The sequence below is a fragment of the Lithobates pipiens genome, unplaced genomic scaffold (assembly GCF_037356315.1).
Source record: "Lithobates pipiens isolate NorthernLeopardFrog02 unplaced genomic scaffold, aLitPip1_a1.2 Scaffold_30, whole genome shotgun sequence".
Classification (NCBI taxonomy): domain Eukaryota; kingdom Metazoa; phylum Chordata; class Amphibia; order Anura; family Ranidae; genus Lithobates; species Lithobates pipiens.
The window spans coordinates 139,595,428-139,615,581 of record NW_027507791.1 but is presented as its reverse complement, the minus strand read 5'-3'; the positions used below and the strand labels follow the sequence as shown (position 1 = coordinate 139,615,581).

Here is a 20,154-nt window from a genome sequence, read left to right as displayed (position 1 = left end):
AGCTCAATCGCCTCAGAAGGCAGGAGCTGTGGTGTTCTAGGAGTTTATCTCCATTGAGCAACAGATCTGCCTGATGCAGCAGCCGTTTGAGCAGGCGGGAGAAGGCAACAGTGAGGACTGGATTCGCCAGTGCCTGAACCTACCTCGCCCGACATGTCAAGAGGCTCCGGTGGGAGCTACAACCGCGGAATTTGAAGTGGGGACAGCGGCGGCCATGGAAGAGCGGCATGGCGAAGATATGGCCAGCTGGGAGTCCTCTGCACATCCCGAGTAAGAACATCAGGAGGTTGCGGAGGAAGTTCCGGCCTGGAGAAGAGGAGGCTCCAGTCCAGCCCATAGGGAAGCAGCTACAAAGAGGAGGTGTATTCCGCGCCGAATCCACTCCTTCCCTGCCAGGAAGAGCTAGGCGCCCCCCCCCCCCCCCCCCCCCCCAGAGCGGAGAAGATCAGCGGGAGGTGGAACCAGAGGCAGCACTGGGAGCAGGGCAGAGGCAGCAGCAGTCTTGTCAGGAGAAGCGTCTGGGGCGGAGTCGCAGGAAGGTCCGTGGGTGGAGCTTTAGGTATGACGAGCAGAAGATCAGCAGGTATGACAGAAGGCAGAACAGGGGGCTGAGCCTTAGAGGAGCGAGCTTAGTCTCAACAAGCAGAGCCGTCTCCTTGGCAACATATGACGCCATCAGCTAGTGATACAGGGGCCGCTGGTGTGTCTGCTGCATTCACTAACCCTGACCATCATTCCCTAACTGCAGGTATGGGTGCATTGACATCTTTTAATGTATTAGCCAACATAGCTGATCTTTTATCTAGAATGGCTAAAGATTTACAGTCTAATAATGGTCAATCTCCAGCTATGCCTAATTGTTCTGTTCCTCCTAATGACATTTCAGCAATGGGAGTTTGGTCACCATCTAGTGGTGTTTCTGCAGATTGCACCCAAACATCTCAATCTATTCCAAACATGTATTTCTTCTATCAGTCTGCTAAATCTCAGAATTTGCCTGAAACCTGCTTAAAAAGGAATCTATTACGTGTGAAGTAACTCCATTGGAGTTTTCATTTATCTCCTTCAGTGAAAGAAAATTTGGCAGGGAGAATTTATTGAAATGTTGTCATTGCTTCCATCTGCCAAAGCATTTTCTAAATCAGAAAGAAAGGAAGAGGAGGATAGACAACCAGTTTCCAAATATTTTAATAATTGGTTACAGGCATTTTGTATTTATTCAGGAATTTTATGTGAAAAATTCCCCGATAAAAGCGCTGGTCTATTTCAGCATTTAGATATGGTTATTGAAGCATTCAGGAATTTCGGTGGTAATGCATGGTATAATTATGAGAAGGCTTTTTGTCAAAAATGATCTGTTCATTCTACACTGAAATGGGGGGAGTTAAGGATGTGGGTCTTTGGCTCAATCTTTTTCTCCCTCAAAGATCAGTTTATACACCAGGCAACACCCAAATTCTCCATCACTAAGCAATTCTGGTTACAAGAAAGGAATCTGTTTCCATTTTAACGATAGCCAAACTCTTGCAAATATAGGTATGAGTGCGCCTTTTGCGCTGGGTGCCATTCTGTGCAAAAATGCTTCAAAATAAAAAAATAAATAAAATAAAAAAAGGTCTGCATCCAATCAGCAGTCAGGCAATTTTTCAAAAAGCTATAACACCGGTGAAGTTAACAAATATGCTTCCATGGCTCAGGGCATTCCTAGACCGCCTGAAGGCTCAACTCCTCATTGAGGGTTTTAGGGACGGTTTTTCTTTACCTTTTTCAGGTCAGGGGTGTACTTTGGTAAACAATTTAAAAATCGGTTGACACATTTCCTGAGATTTTTTTAATTTTTTTTTTGTAAAACTGTATTTAGAAATTCAAGAAAGTAGGGTAGAAGGTCCGTTTAGTTCCCCTCCATTTGATAACTTTAGGATTTTCCCTTTAGGTATTGTATTGTATTGTACCCAAGAAAGAAAAAAAAAATTCCTTTAGACTTATTTACCATTTATCCTTTCCCAAAGGTTTATCTCTTAATGATCAAATTCATGAGGATTTTATCATCAGTTTCCTATGCTTCATTTGATGATGCTTTAAAAAAGCGGAGGGGTTTATGTAAAGGTTCTCTTATGGCAAAGGCTGATATAAAAAAAAAAAAAAAAAAAAAAAAACCTTTTGTCGATTAACCCTTTATGCTTTAACACTTTAGATTTCTTTAACAAAAAAAAAAAAAAATACATTTTGACAAAGGTTTACCAATGGGTTGTTCCCGATCTCATTTTCATTTCAAATCTTTTTCCTCTTTTTTGGAATGGGTAGTTATCTCTGAATCCAGGTCCCAATTATTTATTCACCATTTAGATGATTTCTTGTTTTTATGCCCTGCTAATTCTACAAATGGTTCTACTTGGAGGTATTTTTTTAAATTTGCTCGTGCTTTGGTGTACCATTAACCTTTGAAAAAAAACTGTCTGGCCTACGACCTGTTTGGAATTTTTGGGTATCACCATCGATATCAATTTAATGGAATTTCATCTTCCCGAAGAAAAATAAAAAATAAACTTAGGACTTTATTGATGACCATAATTCGCAAGAAAAAAAAAAAGTGTGTTTAAGAGAAATGCAGTCTCTCCTGGGTCTTCTTGCTTTTGCTTCAAGAATTATGCCGGTGAGTAAGGTCTTTTCTAGAAGACTATCTTTCCATTTTTGGCTTGAAATCTCCATTTTCTCACATCTGAATCTCTCATGATATGAGGGAAGACCTTTTGGTTTGGCTGCAGTTTCTCGCTCACTTTAATAGTAGGGCACTGTGGCAAGAGGAATTCATTTTGGATAAGGATATTTTTCTGTTCACGGATGTCGCTGGATCTTTGGGTTTTGCTGCAATTTGGAGAACCCATTGGTGCGCGCATAAATGGAATCCTAGTTGGCAAGCTAAAGGTTACTTGAAAAATATATTTTTTGGAATGATTTCCTATTATAGTTGCCCTTGAAATTTGGGGACCTTTCTTTGGGAACAAACGTATCTTAGTAAGAACAGACAATAAAGGCGTTATGTATGCCATTGATTGTTTAACGTCCAAGTTATTGTCATGACAATCATTGTCACTGACATCTTCAGTATCAGAGACGATTTTCAAAGGATTCAATTGACCTTTCCTCAGAGTTTTGATTTTTTCTGAGATTGGAGTGGCTTTGACCTTCCTTATTGCACCCCTTTGAAAAAAAATCTGCGGATTAATAAGGCTGTTTCCAAAACTTCTTTCAGGTTTAGGCATGATCTCTTTTAGGCATATGGAGTTAGAGGGAGGTGTTGCAGGTCTTTACAGGTAGGACAAGGTTAATTTATTTATCGGACATTGGTTTAGACATTTTTAATGCAGACTTAAAATTCTTGTGTTGAATTGGCCGCGGTTTGAGATGCTGTGGACAGGTGGTCTTGAAACCACCTGTCTTTTGGGAATTTATTATATGCACCCTGAGTCGTAGTAGCTAGGCTTGCTTAAAGCTTATATCTGCTTTGGTTGATTGATTATTTGTTTGAAACCAATAATAAAAACAGCCACTGCCTTTTTATATCCAACACTTTGCTTGTTATTCATTTATTTATTTATTTAAAGTTGTATTATTTCCTGCCTGCTGTCCCATGTCTTGGTAAATTTTTTCAATCATGCTTACTTACTTCAATGAAAAGTTTACCATTACAGCATGCCGAAAAACCATCCCACACCATGATGTTCCCACCTCCAAAAGTTCATTTTTTTTTTTTTTTTTTTTTTTTTTACACACACACACACACACACACACACACACACACACACACACACACACACACACTTACACTTTGATTTCTGAACGTATTTGTTTTGGTTTCTTTGAATGTATGGATTGCATGGGATTATGGGTGTGTTGAAAATTTTAATGTCAATTTATTTACCAAAAAAAAAAAAAAAAAAACGGTGACGTGTTCAATACTTGTTTTACTCGCTGTATGTCCACAGAATGTACATTTCCAGAGACTGAATTTTTCCTATGCACAAAACAAACATCAGATTTTATAAAAACACAAGTAGTGAAAGGTAGGAGAGAGAACTCCCTCCTCAGTATCCATGCTGCCAGGTCTGCACTCCAGCACACACAGCTCACTCTTATCGTCATGATCAATAAAAGTTGAATTCACAGTTCATTTAAGCATTAACCATGACTAGCGATGACTGAATGTGCTTGGGTTTAACTGGGCGTTTGTCAAACTCATTGTTAATTCTGGAATGTCAGAGTAAAAACATTCTCCTGCTCCAAGATGCTGCTCTCTGGCCCCAATACCAGAAATTACATTTATTCCTGAAATTCCAAATCCCATTAATGTTAATTGGGGGTAAATCTTGATAAATTAATTCTGCCCATTTGCAAGTCTAATAGTCAAGGGATTGTCTAACATGGGACAAGGGGACCTTGAACTGCCATTGGGGGACACGTGTCAATGCAAAAACAGTTTGCTGAATGGTATTCTAGAGAAAGGGCTCTCCGTTTAAGCAAGAAAAAAAAAAAAAAACACCCCACACACTTCAAAATGACATTCTTGGAAGAAACTGTAACCACTTGATGACCGTATATCCAAAAAAGGGACCCTTGGATCTATTCACTATGACTGGGTAGTACATAATATGTAAACCACTGCAATACAATTTAGCACAGTGAATCGAGGGGGGGAGGGTACACTTCACACTTTGTAACCCATTACATTTCACTGTAAATGTAGCACAATACATCCCCATGTATACTATATAGCAGCAACTATCCACCTGAAATCATTCTGTCAGCTGTCTCTATGCGCTCTAACTCCAAATAGGCATGGATAACAGGCTTATGAGAACCCTGGCTTATAGGGAGGGCCTGGCACATTAGAAAGCCCCAATTATTGGCCCTCATACCACCAGTTCAAAGGCCAGGAATTGCACGATTGGTAACTGGTTGCTATGGCCATGAATGATCCCAACTCTTCCCTACACATGATAGCGATAAGATGTCTCATGTCTCGAGGTTACATGTGGTGTCTTTCCTTAATATCCCAAGTTGCTCAAACAGTTGAAGTAGAACCCAAAATCATATTTTTTGGCATATTTAACATGACTTACTGTACAGTTTTTACTGAATTGGTTATTTATTGCAATGGAGAGCCTACCATAATAGGATTTCCTGTTGTAGACCAAAAACGAGGGGGCAGGGGGGGAAGGATATTCTAAATTTCAATTACCAGCAGTAGATAATTATCTTTTTAGTGCAATATGTTGTGAGCAAGACCCTGAAAGCAGGCTTTTAAAAAGGAAGAAAAAAAATATAAAATATAAAAAATAAAAACCACAGGAAGAAAAATAGCATCTTCCCTACACTGACCTTCAGTCTGTTCCTTTGTCAACACAGTGACTGTGACCGTGGCTGAACTCTTGTGATCTGCAGTGTCAGTGACCACCAACTCAAAGATATATGTTCCAATGTGGAGATTGGATACTTCAAGAAACGCTGGCTGATCCGGGGTTTGCTAAAAAGAAAGAAGATATATATATATATATACATCTATATTTTTTTTTTTAAAGATTAAAAACTACAAGTATACCAACATTTTGTAATTACTTCTGAAGAACAAAAGATGCACCCAGAATTAGGATCAGGAGATATTTTTCAGACAGTCCTATTCAGGGCTCAAGTCCTGCGGGAACACATGGGAATGGAGTTCCTGTACTTTTTCCCACAACAGGACCTCCGTTCCCATTAGCAGCCACATCCTGCAAGACTTTGAAGTATGCAAGATGTGTGGCAGGTGCTACACCAGCAGCTGCCGACGCAGCTCACAATAGTAAGTGCCGCACACCTGACCATTCAGGCATTGCCAGTAGGGGGCCCCATGACAGCTTCCGCTTCGATTTACCTGTCAATCACAGCTAGCCGACGGGTAGATCAGGTCCCTGCTGCTAAGAGATTGTATTTAGTCAGACCTCTCGTGATGCGCTCCTCCCCGTCAGCCCCTCCTGATTTTCTGTATCCTCATCCCCCCTCCCCCAGTCTCCTGCATACTTGCTCTGTGTGTCCCGCTGAATCCCCCCCTCCTCTATAGGCCATATGATGAGAGAACCCAGAGGAGGAGCACAGCTATTCTGCTCACAGGACATGCAGGGAAAGAGGTGAGCTGAGGGAGAAATCTCAGGTTTGGGGTGGTAAGCTGAGCACAATACCTGGCAAAGTTTAATGCCAGGGGGGAAGTTTATGTGCAAATATGTGAAGGGTTGGAATAGCAGCAAGTGTGTGTTGGAGCCCTGCAGAGTTTGCAGCCCCCCAAGCTAACATACATCTCCTAAGCAGGAACAGATCACTATCCCCCCCCCCCCCCCCAAGCATTCTGTCCAGATAATGTGCAGTTCATTTATGACCTGTTTAACCCTGTGTTATCCAACCTCTGTTCAATGAAAAGTGTAAACTCACCACATACACTCTATATACAAAATAAAATTCCCCAATAAAGATCAGAACATGCTGTTCACATTTCCATGGAAGCACAATTGAATGAATGCTGATTATTCAGAGAATTACCGTATTTGTTTATTGATTTATTTTTTATTTTTTTATGTACTAACAGTTTAGCTTCATACACACAATACGAAAATTGGATGAGAAATACCACTTTTGAAGCGTTCGTGCATATGAGCGTATCTTTTTTTTTTTTTTTTGGTGGGCGAGTGGATCTTGGGTGGGAGTTCCCACACTTTTTCCCCAGGACTTGACCCCTGCTTCTATTGCATGCATCATACAATGGTTGAACCATGAAGAAAAATGAGTTCCCACTGATGTGAGCTTTTGTGGTGACAGGCAGACACAATAGAATGTGCCTATATAAAAAGGTTTTTACACAAGAGTCCCAATTTAGCCCAGATTCAAAAGTTTTTACAAATTAAATTGAGAAAATGTGAATCCTGTGTGAAAGTTGGGTGAATCTTAACCCCCCTGGTGGTATTCGAGTCTGGCTCGGGGTGGAAGTTTTATACCAAAAGCGGTAACCCCGAGCCAGACTCGGGACCGCATCGCTGAATGCAGGAGGAGTTTTACTTACCTTCTCCCCTGGATCCAGCGATGTCCCCCGCTGTACGAGCGGCTCATCCTCTGCTCGATTTATCACGGAGCCGATCTCCATTCCCTGCGAGTGTTGCAACGCACAGGGATGGAGATCGGTGCCTAATTCAAATAGTGAGACACACAGTATACATACAGTATAATGTTATCTTACAGATTACATTGCTGTATGTAATAATTTCACATCCCCTTTGTCCCTAGTGGTCTGCCCAGTGCCCTGCATGCAGTTTTATATTATAAAAACTGTTCTTTATGCCTGGAAACTGGAGATTGTCCACAGCAACCAAAACTGTCCCTTTACATCAAAAATTATTTTAGACCAGCTAGAAAACAGCGATAATAAATTAGAATCACGCAGAATTGAGCGATAACGATTTGTGGGGACATCCGTCATGAAATATTGAAAAGTAATGACAGTGACAATTCTGCAACTGAGAAAATTTGTGTTTTTGATTTGATTACATTATTGAATAATTTTTATTATTGTTATATTTGGTATAATTATTTATAGTTATTGTATTATAATTTATGATTTAATTTTTCAAACTTTATCATACCCAGGATGTCTGCTAGACTCTGGTTTGGACAGATTTAAGTGGGTTATTCCTTTCAGCACCTAAAATCATCATACCGCCAGGGAGGTTAAAGAAAAACAAACAAACACACACACAGACACACACACACATAGATCCCTTAATGCATAACACGTATAATACATGTAACCACACCATATTGTGCAGTCCATTGGAATTCAATGTCTTTATGCCTTAAAGTGGTTCTTCAGTCTGAAACAAAAAATTTAAAGTCAGCAGCTACAAATACTGTAGTCGCTGACATTTACCTGTTCAGGGATCCAGTGTGGTACCTGATGTTCCCTTCCTCCCCAAATGTAAAGTGGCAAAAAGGTAAAGAGGGGAGAGGAGGCAGACAAGGGGAACTTCCCCTTTTGGGTGAAATGCAGCTTTAGGATTGCTAGGATACTTCACTTCACATATATTGAGAGTTTGCCCAGGGAGGATACATAAACCAGGTACAACTGTTGTACAAACTAAACTATTTCCTACTAACATCACAGGGCAGGGTCTCTGGGGATTGCCATGGATCATCATTGAGGGCAGTCTCACCAGGTGCCACCTCCCCTATGACCTCACAGGATGGGTGACCTCCATCCCTTTGTTTACCTATTGGCAGGGGAAGCGACGTGGTCATTCGGCGAGCGTTAAATGACCGGAGAAGTTGTGTTTGGTTGGCTCCACCCCCCCCCCCCCAATGTCTGTAGAAGGTAGTAAATCGCAGAGGACATTTTAAATTTCTATTCTATTATTGAGGAGGAGGAGGAGGAGGGAGGAGGGAGGGAGGGAGGGAGGGAGGGAGGGAGGGAGGGAGGGAGGGAAGGATTAAAAAAAACAAAAAAACAAAAAAACAAACACACACAAAAAAGTTATAGCGTCTACAAAAACAGGGGATCGTTTTATGGCATTTTTTTTTGGCGGCGATCTGATTTTCACAAAATGTATGGATTACTGTAAAAATGTCACTGGCAGGAAAGGGGTTAACACTAGGGGGGGCAATCAAAGGGTTGTGTTCCCTAGTGTGTGTTCATACTCTGTATGAACAGATGATCTGTCTCTCCTCCTCAGAGAGACGGAAAATGTTTAACACACACACACACACACACACACAGAGATCCCAGTTGTCTTTGTGCCATGATTGATCGCGGGAGCCCAACGGTGATTGCGACCGCCAGGCACTCGCAGCAGCTCCGTGGGCGAGCACCGCTAGTGGCCATAGGGCGAAGTGATGTTATAAAACGTCGATTCACCCAGCCATGCCATTCAGCCACTGTAAAACTGAGATGGCTGGTCGGCAAGTGGTTAAGATAAAAAGCCTCCATGCAGCAGCCTCCTGAGCACCCCCTAATATTTACCTGAGCCCCATCTCTGTCCACGAGTGACTCGGCCGTCTGAGACTCTCTCTCCTGATTGGCTGAGACACAGCATCGGCGCCAATGGCTACTGCTTCTGTCCGATCAGGAGAGAGAGGGGTGGGGCTGAACCGGGGCTTCGCATTGAATGGACAAAGGGAGCTATGACTAGGCTCGGGCGCCCCCATATCAAGCTGCTTGCTGTGGGGGCACGGTACAGGAGATCCGAAGAGGGATTTGAGTAAAGAAGGATCTGGGCTGCTCTCTGTGCAAACCACTACACAGAGCAGGCAAGTATAACAAGATTTTTTTCCCCCCCCATAAAAACAACAAACTTTACAATCACTTGACGTTCCTGAAGACTGATATTGAAAGGTCTGAGGAATAAAACCTATTTTTGTTGCTCGCCTCTGGACCCATTCTACCTTATCTATATATTTTTTGTAAGCGAGGTTCCACATAAAGGTCCAACTAAAGATTTACTTTAGTTAGACCTGCTGCTGGTGATCCCTCTAGTGATGCATCTTAGAATTTGATTTGCTTTTCCCACTGCCTGGACACCCTTTTTTCCCCCCCATTTTACAATCTGAAATAAGTACCCACAAATCTTTCCCCCCCTCTAGTGCTGGCCAACACTGTACCTCCAATAGTGTAGTCTATTAAGGCATTATTTTTTCTTAGGTGCATTATTTTAAATTTATAGGCATTGAACTGCAGTTCCCACTGCTTTGACAAATCTAGCAATGCCAAGTTAAGTTCCATGTTAACGGCACCTCCAGGGATATCAACCCTACTATTGCAGATGCAGACATCAAAAAGACTTACCAAACCTTTAATGTATATTTAAAAGGGGTGTTCTGGAGGCCATTTTTTTTTTTTTTTTTTTTTTAAGTCAGCAGCTACAAACACTGTAGCTGCTGAATTTTAATAAGGACACTTACCTGTCCAGCGAGCCAGCGATGTCGGCCGCCTGAGGCTGATCCGTCCATCGGATCGACTGCCGGCGCCTCCCTCTTAACGAAGGGAAACAGGCAGTGGAGCCTTGCGGCTTCACTGCCCATTTCCTACTGCACATACGCGAGCCGCGCAGCGCTTTGTGAACGGCCCCGTTATTTTCTGGGACACACACACATCCCAGAAGCCAATTGGGCCGCTAGCCGAAGAGGAGGAAGCGCCATGGAATAGAAAGAGGCAGATTAGGAAGACTGCCTAGCAACAACGGTTTCAGGTAAGAACACACCACACAAACACAAGTAAAAAATAATATTTAAGAATTTTAATGCCTTTTTTTATTTTAGGGTGGCCCTCCACTTTAAGTGATATACCTAAAAATTGAAAAGGACCTAGTACAGAGCCCTCTAGTACACTAGTGATAGGTCTCTCTTCAGAATGAACACCATTTACAACCACACTCTAGTTTCTATCCTTTAGCCAACTGCATATCCATGGAACCCCCCAAGGGTTAAGTCCTAGCTTGTACAACTTTATTAGATAATTATGTGGAACTGTATTAAAAGCTTTGCTTAAATCAAGATGGGCAATGTCCACAGTACCACCCTTAAATATTATTGATATAGTTAAAAAGATTCAATCACAATACTAAGTGACCAATTATCCTTTTTAGGAGTAGATGCCGTTAACTTGACTACAACAGATGGTAACCTCATTGGCCTGCAATTGCAAGCTGTTGCCTAGCTACTACTCTTGTGGATGGGTACAATACGTGGCAGCCCATCCACTAGGGGCATACGGGTGCCACGCCCCCCCCATCATCCATGCGTCGGCCCCCTAATCTACATTCGGGGTGCTAGATGCATGGATTTAAATGGGCGGAGGGTGCACACTGTTTTTTCTGAAGCATGCGATTAGGGCCAGAGGCTCGAATAGGCATCAAAATGGGCTCTGGGCGCCAAAAAAAATAAAAATAAAAAAAACAGTCACTGGTTGACAGCTAATATTGTACCTAGTCAGTCACTGGGAACTTCTCCAATTGGAAGAGATTGAGTGAAAAAAAAAAAAAAAAAAAAAAAAGAAGAAGAAGGGGGTATATTCCAACAGCTATACCTTGAAGTTCTCCAATAACTCTGGGGTGAATACCATCAGAACCCATTGAGTTCTTAAGCTTTAACCGAGCCAGTTGCTCTGCTACCCATCTCTAGAAATCCTGAAAATGAATTGTAAGGCTTAGTGTTACACGGGACTTTTTTTTACAACCTCTTCTGAACGATTTAACTTGACAGATAACCCACATTTAAAACATCCGTTTTGCATAAATATGTTTACCAAAAATTAAAACTCCTATAAACGAAATGCGGCTAAATGCAAGTTGCCACGTTTAGAAGCATTTGCCACTTAAAATGCCTCTAAACACACCATCTGAACTAATTGTTTTGCTTTCCAAAAAAGGCCTCTAAACTCAAGTGCCCAAAAAACTACATTAAAAACGAACCTGTGTGCATGTACACATAAGATAACATTGGATGAGTTCAGGGGCAGCTGAAAAAAGCAGCCAATGTCTATCAACTTTCTGGTCTTAAAGTCCAAAGTATAAACACGCAGTAGAAATCCACTTTTAGACGATCCCTGAAAACTTTCCTCTTCCTACCTCCATCTAACAACTGAACTCTCCATTAGCTCATCCCCCACAGCCATTACCCTTTTGTACAACTTGACCCTCCCTCCTAGATTGTAAGCTCTTATGAGCAGGGCCCTCTGATTCCCCCTGTATTGAATTGTAATTGTACTGTCTGCCCTAATGTTGTAAAGCGCTGTGAAAAATAAAATCCTGAATAATAATAATAATAATAATAATAATAATAATAATAATAATAATAATAATAAATAATAATAATAATGGTTTCCTTGTATGTCGATTTTTTCTCCTTTACTAAACTTTTAGTGAACTATATTTTTTCTTCTTCTGTTTACTATTACTAATTAACCTGACGCCTGTAGGCTTACGCCAATCTTTTTTTTTTTTTTTTTTTTTTTATTCATACTCAGCAAAATTTGTCCTTTTGAGATCCAAAACTTTTTTTAAATATGATTTTTTTTTTTAATTCTTGTTATATCAAAACCAAAAAGACACTGGTGGTCACTAGAACAGACATTTTCTCCCACTTTAGCATCAAGCGATCCATATTTGCCAGTGCTTGGTGAAGAATATGATCTCCTTGGGTTGAGCTTTTTGCTAACAGTTACAGAGAAACCTTATTAAGAGCCTCCATTACATCCCTGTTCTGTCTTGTAATTGCAGTTTGAGAATTCCAGTTAGCATGTCAGGCATGTTTAAAGTCACCTATATATAAAGTGGTTGTAAACCCTTACAAACCACTTTGACCTACAGGTAAGCCTAGATTAAGGCTTACCTGTAGGTCCAAGAAATATCTCCTAAACCTACACGGTTTAGGAGATATTTGCCAAAAGACAGGCACCGCTGTCTACGGCGCATGCGCCATAGACAGCAGCACGCAGGCACACTGAGCGCGCCGCTGTCAACTGCGATATGCCGTGAGTGGTGGCTCCCGTGCGCATGCGCAGGAGTGATGTCATCGTGGCTTCGTCGAATGACAGCGGCGGAGCAGCGAGACCCACCGAGAAGATGGATGCTACGGACTACAGGGGACAGCGGTGACATCGCTGGCTCCTGTGTCAGGTAAGTGACACATAATGGACTACTATGCTTCACCTTTTCAGGGAATCAAACAGTAAGTAAACCCATCAGGGTTTACTTCCTCTTTAAAATCTCTCCTTTCATTGCCATCCGAGTGCTCATCAAGCAACAAGTTATCAAATCTTTAGACTGTCCTTGGGGTCTGTATTCTACACCACTTTTAAAAAGGTAAGACCCCTCCTCTGGTTGGAAGCCAAACCCAGAGAGTGTTTCAAGTGGGTAATTTTTTTTTTTTTTTTTTTTTTTTTTTTTTAAACATTAAAATACATCATATGCTAACATATGGCAACTTCACCTCCCCTCTCCTTTTCCGGAATCCTTGAATCATGTCTCTGTAATTGAAAGTCCAAAATTGTCTCTAAACATAAGAGCTTTCAGCTCACAAAACTTGTTGCCCAAATGACAAGCACGTGACAATCCTTGCTATCTATTGCTGTTTTTTGGGGGTTATTTTCTACCAGAAAAACTTTAACTGAACTACCCCATCACCAAGTCCTTACAAACACATACTCTCACATTTGTCTTAACCTGCTTGGGACACCTCACCAATTAAATCCCTGCCTCCAATTCTCAGTTGAAATGCATGTCCAAAAGGGGAAAAAAGAAAAAAAAAAAAAAAACACACCCCACACCCACACCAACTCCTGAATTCCATTCCAAGAACCTCGGTGCCCTCGTGTACATGATGCAGATGATCTCTTTTGTAAAGATCAATATCAAAACCACCTGCAAGTATCATGACGAACATAACCAAAATCTTCAGCTTTGCACCATAATGTTGACCTTTGCTATATGTGCCTTGTGCATTTTGGACAGGTAAGGCCTCTAAAAATATAAGCGTACACCCTAGCTTGTGAAGGTCTTAGCCCAAAATTCATAAAATCCTTCTGTACAAAAAAAAAAAAAAAAAAAAGAAAGAAAAGCATATTCTGCAACAGATTTTTGTATTTAAAGTGTGCCTTTTATCCCTCCCGACAGTATTTATCATTATACAGGATTTATATAGCGCCAACAGTTTAGGCAGTGCTTTACAACATGAGGGTAGACAGTACACATCAATACATGAGGGATCAGAGGGCCCTGCTCATTACAGCTTACAATCTAGAAGGGAGAGAGTCAAGTGGAAACAAATAAGGTATTCACTGTGGTAGGGGTGAGCTGATGGAGAAAATTGGAAAAAATAAACAAACAAAACAAAACAAATAAAAAAATAAAATAAAAAAAATGATGAGCGGACAGCAGACAGTAGCACCAGGTAAATACTAGGGATGCACCGAAATTTCGGCCGCCAAAACATATCGGCCGAAAATGGCCCTTTCGGCAAAAAGCCGAAAGAGAATTTCCGCCGATACTGGTGCCGAAAATGGGGCGGGGCTTGGCCCCACCCCCGGTGCCGCCCATCATGGGGGGGTGTCCTATCTTTAGCTCTCCTGCTCCCCTCCCTCCTCACCTATGCTGCAGTCAGCCTGTGGGGTCTCGCTCTAAAGTCCCCCTCTCCACAGCGGTGGCTGCATATGGCTCCTCAGCCGATGTGTAAATCGGCTGTGCAGGAGCTGGGCACGATGTTCACTGTGAAAGTGAAACCAAAGCAGAGGCGTCTAGCAGTGTGTGCTGTGCTCTCTGCCTCCCCCTAGAGTGCAGTACCCAGCATGGAGATTAATGAAGAGCTGCAGCTGCCAATTTTTAAAAAAAGACTGTCTATATAGGTTTGTATGCCTGTGTGTTGTATGCATATATATATATATATATATATATATATATATACACACACACACATACATACATGTTTATATGTATGTATGTTGTGTGTGCATGTTTATATGTATGTATGTTAAGTGTGTATGTGCGCATGTATGTGTTATATGTGTGTTGTATGTTTTATATGTGTATGTTTATATGCACTGGTGAGGCACAGGCAGGCTACATGGCGGGCACTGGTAGGCTGCTGGCACAGTGAGGCTGCATTGATCTCCTGTAGCATGTCCGCAATCTCTGACCAGCTCCTGTACCATGCCTGCAGTCTCTGACCAGCTCCTGTACCATGCCTGCAGTCTCTGACCAGCTCCTGTACCATGCCTGCAGTCTCTGACCAGCTCCTGTACCATGCCTGCAGTCTCTGACCAGCTCCTGTACCATGCCTGCAGTCTCTGACCAGCTCCTGTACCATGCCTGCAGTCTCTGACCAGCTCCTGTACCATGCCTGCAGTCTCTGACCAGCTCCTGTACCATGCCTGCAGTCTCTGACCAGCTCCTGTACCATGCCTGCAGTCTCTGACCAGCTCCTGTACCATGCCTGCAGTCTCTGACCAGCTCCTGTACCATGCCTGCAGTCTCTGACCAGCTCCTGTACCATGCCTGCAGTCTCTGACCATCTCCTGTACCATGCCTGCAGTCTCTGACCATCTCCTGTACCATGCCTGCAGTCTCTGACCATCTCCTGTACCATGCCTGCAGTCTCTGACCATCTCCTGTACCATGCCTGCAGTCTCTGACCATCTCCTGTACCATGCCTGCAGTCTCTGACCATCTCCTGTAATATGCCCTCAGTCTCTGACCATCTGATGTATGAAAATATTTTTTAAAAACAGTCATTTTCGGTATCGGTGCTGTTTCGGTATCGGTTTCGGTTTTCGGCCTAGTGTATTTTTCATTTTCGGTATCGGTTTCGGCACCAAAAAACCCATTCGGTGCACCCCTAGTAAATACCCATCTTCCTTTGACATTTCCACATGATTTCCCAAAGAAACCCCTATTGAAACTGAATTACCAAACAAGAAGCAGACTTTTTAGGAGCCCTATCCACAACATATGCCTAGTTTGCAACACCAGATACAAAAGTTACTTTTGGCAATGCAATTTCCTTCTCAGGGACCTCCTTCCTTTCCGTTGCCATTCTCACAGACAGCTGTTTGCAACCTTTGATGATGCATCTTCTAGCTCAGAAAGAACACCAAAAGCTACATATTTATGGTCCACATTCCAGACCAAACAGTTGTCCACACTGCCCTTCTCCTGCACGACCTTTGAGGAAGAGTTGGCCTTTTGCAAGGCAGCCCAACAGAATAAAATTGGCTTAGAAAGCCTCCTGATCTCTGACAGAAGGGCAGGAACCAAGCAATGTCACCACACAGACAGGACAAGAACCAGTCTTTCAAATAGATCCACGAAAAACCAAAAAAACGCCAAGCAAGTATTGCTCTGAACTAAACCAAACATTTTAAAAATAATATTTACTCTGAATAAAAAGCGGGTACTACCAAAGATAGTTGGCTGTGTTCAAACTACTGCTGTTCAAATTATGGACTTTTGTTCCGATACGCTCCAAAAAAAGCAAACTTTACAGAGTAAAGTGTACACAGAGTTGAAACATTTACTAAATTCCACACAGATTAGGCAAATAGGATATTAGCTCTTATTTCAGGGGGAGAGAAGAAGAGGAAGGAGGTTTACATTAGCATCCCCTGTCCGACCATCGCAAGTATCCCTGTGGAGATGGAGACCCACGATCGTACTCCTGGGAGGTTCCAACCGGCACACGCGATGGCACGGCGCCAACTTTAAAGGGACATACAGGAACGCCCATCTGCCTGTTCGTGCTATCTTGCCGACATAATGGCGTGCGCCGGTCGGCAAGTGGTTAACTTCCCACCAGGCCAATGTACATATACGGCCAGTTGGGCGCTTTCCTTCTGAATGGATGTTCAGGAATGTCCTTCAGAAGGAAGGGGATAACGCGCGTGCCTGCGCAGAGGCGTGATCCCGATGAGCTCTGGACACGGCCCATCACCGATCGGCAGGAGGGCTCTGTGATTGGACACGGCCGTCATGTGATCAGAAGGGCCAATCACAGTCATGCGATGTAAACACAGAGCCAGTAGCTAGAAAATCAGCTCTCCTCACACGGAAGTTTTCGGTGAGGAGAGCAAATCGCTGCAGCCGGCTGGTGATAAGCGAGTATGAGCTGTTTTTTTTTTTTTTTTTTTTTTTTTTTACAGCTTTTTACTCACTGATCACCAACCTAGTGTAAACACACATGTCCCCACACAATGTCCCCCATATGTCCCAATGATTATCTGCACACATCTGTACATGATCATTTGTGTACATATGTCAGTGATCACACAAACCAATTCTTATACACTTAACAGAATTTTCTTTTACCGAAAACATGTAGCAGAATACATTCTGGCTTAAATTGATGACAAAATTTGATTTTATTGGATTTCTTTTAAAAAAAAAAAAAAAAAAAAAAATGGAAAGAATTTTTTTTCCCCAACTTCCCACTTTTTTTTTTAGCTTGCATCGCAAAAAATAAAAACCGGAATTGTGAATACCCCCAAAATAAAGCTCTATTTGTGCGAACAAAATGATAAAAATTTAATTTGGGTACAGCGTAGCATGACCGCGCAATTGTCACTGAAAGTGCGAGAGCGCTGAAAAACTGTCTGGGAAGGAAGTACCCAGTATTGATGTGGTAAAAAAAAAAAAAAAAAAAAAAAAACAGGCTGGTTGTACCCAAGTCGATGGATGGATTGACGTGTATACAATCAGCCCACCCATAAACGGATCAAATCTTGACAGTTTCCCTGCTGAACCGGCCCAACTTCTATCCACATATGGTCGGCTTTACATATGCTAACTGATGACACCAAGTACCCCAATACTTAGAAACGTACAATACACAAATTACTCCAAGCAATACATTTAGATATTTTCCTAAATATTTTTCCTATTACACAACGTTAGAATCTGACTTGGATGTAGATCATCATGTGGTTAGTGTCATGAAGGTTTCACCAACAGTCAATTTACATAATGCCTAAGGTAATTATGACTCAGCAATGTAGAGCATAGTTTAAGAGTGACTTATCTGAATTAAAACATAATGAGTCATCGATTTACTGAAGTTACTACTTATTCAGAATGTACATTTCTACTGGTGTACAAAACCTGTATACCTATGGTACAGTGAGGAAAATTATTTGATCCCCTGCAGATTTTGTAAGTTTTCCCCACTTACAAAGAAATTAACGGTCTATAATTTAGATCGTAGATGTATTTTAAAATGATCGACAGAATAGTAAAAATCCAGGAAAAAACACTCTGGGGGGAAAACAACAAAACACACCTTGAGTTGCAAGCAAAACATGACTTGGTACTTGGTGGAGAAACCCTTGTTGGCAAGCACAGAGGTAAGATGTTTCTTGTAGTTGGTTACCAGGTTTGCACACATCTCAGGAGGGTTTTTGATCCATTCTTTATAGAGCTTCTCTAAATCCTAAAAAGATTTGACCGTTGCTTGGCAACCCAAAGTTTCAGCTCCCTTCTTAGCTTTTCTATAGTATTAAGGTCTGGAGACTGGCTAGGCCACTCTGACCTTAATGTGCTTCTCCTTGAGCCACTCGTTTGTTGCCTTGGCGTTAAGTTTTGGGTCATTGTCATGCTGGACCCGTCCTCAGCGTTCTGGCTGAGGGAAGAAGGTTCTCATCCAAGATTTTACAATACATGGCCCCAATCATTGGCTCCTCAATGCGGCAAAGTCAGCCTGTAACTTTTAGCAGAGAATCAGCACCAAAGCATGTTTCCACCTCTGTGCTCAACTGCAGGATAGTGTTAGGGTCATAGTCAGCATTTTTTCTTCCAAACACGGCGAGTCGAGTTAATACCAAAAGAGCTCAATTTTGGTCTCATCTAACCACAGCACTTTATCCCAATCCGTCTCTGAATCATTTAGATGTTCATTGACAAACTTCAGACGGGCTTGTACATGTGCCTTCTTGAGGGTGACCTTGCAGGTGCTGAAGGATTTCAATCCATGGCGGTGTATTGTGTTACCAATGGTTTGTTTAGCGACTGTGGTCCCAACTGCCTGGAGATCATTCACAAGCTCATGTGTAGTGCTGGGCTGATCCCTCACTTTTCTCATAATCATCTTTACCCCCATGAGGCAAAATCTTGCAAGGAGCTCCAGACCGAGGGCGATTGATTTTTTTTGTATTTCTTCAATTTGCAAATAATCGCTCCAACAGTTCTCCCTTTCTAAAAGGGGAGGTGCAGAGCGACAAAATTTAAAGTTAGAAGGGATAACAACTTTAATAATAAAACAGGCTATTCCCATAGCCATGCAAAAGGAATGGAATCAGGTCTAAACCCCTGCCACTCACACCTTTGTTAGAAGCCTCAGCTGTGCCTGGTGGAATGCATGGCTGCCTCCGGGTCCTGGAACTCCTGGGATCGGGCAAGCTCCATCCATGGGGATCGATGGAGCTGCTCTGGGCTGATTGCTACTGTCTGGAGGGAGTTGCCAGTTAGACGATCATACTCCACTGCAGGAATAGCACAAGGCAGCTGGTATGGAGATGCTAGGCGGGTGGAAGCTAGAACCCTGGCAACAGGGCTGGGCAGTGGAGCATGATCTACCTGGCAACTCCCTCCTGACAGTAGTAATGAGCCCAGTGCAGCTCCATCAAGGTCAGTGGACAAAACTCATACATTGGGCCAACCCGGAGCAGCTGCTGGGGTTTAACCCTTTACATCCACTTGACTTTTTGGACACATCCATGCACCTGGGTTGTTTGTTTTCAGTTGTCTCCTTCTCGCCAAACTTCTTCCTGATGGTCTTGTAGCCAATTCCAGCGTTGTGCAGGTCTACAATATTTTCCCTGTCGTCCTTTGGTCTTTCCCATAATAGTGGTTTGAATGGAAGAAAGATTCTGTGGAAAAGTGTCCTTTTATATACATGTAACAGGTTGTTAGGAGGACCTTCTTAAAAATTTACAGGACTAATCTGTGTACCACATACTGTACCCAGTCTGTCGGAGCCAGACTTATTGTTGGTTGGTAAGGGATCAAATACTTATTTAATCACTGATCTGCAACTCAAATTTATAACATTTGTATAGTGTTTTTTTCTGGATTTTTGGTTGATATTCTGTCTATCATTTAAAATACACCCATGATAAAAAATGTGACTATTTCTTTGTAAGTGAGCAAACTTACAAAATCTGCAGGGGATCAAAGGAGGAGACAAAGGAGCGGAAGTTTCACTTTTGCGTGGAACTCCACTTTAACTACCAAAATTGCTAAAAGATTTACCCAACCTCTAAATTATTGCTTTTCTTATTTTGAAAAGCCTGTATATATACATATACATACATACATATATATATATATATATATATATATATATATATATATATATATATATATATATATATATATATATATATATATATATATATATATATATATATATATATATATATATACATATACATACACACACACACACACACACACACACACATCACAAAAGCGTAGAGCGTTGCTGCATATTCTTCATGGTCTGCCCAAATGGCAGGTGTGGCAGGGAGGTGTCCTTTGCCTACATTAGTAAAAAGGTGTTGTCCCTCTTCCTCACTTTAGAAAGTCAGGAGATCTGAAGTTTTCC

General features: G+C 41.9%; 1 protein-coding gene across 2 annotated transcripts in view; it reads right to left on the bottom strand.

The window, feature by feature from the left end:
* Nucleotides 1–20,154, bottom strand: part of SPINT1 (serine peptidase inhibitor, Kunitz type 1) — a 101,119-nt gene that overhangs the window by 38,187 nt on the left and 42,778 nt on the right. For both annotated transcript variants that reach the window (XM_077464913.1, XM_077464912.1), the window contains exon 3: nucleotides 5,380–5,524. In XM_077464913.1, coding sequence (XP_077321039.1) covers nucleotides 5,380–5,524 — 145 coding nt within the window. The remainder of the gene's footprint in view (nucleotides 1–5,379; nucleotides 5,525–20,154) is intronic.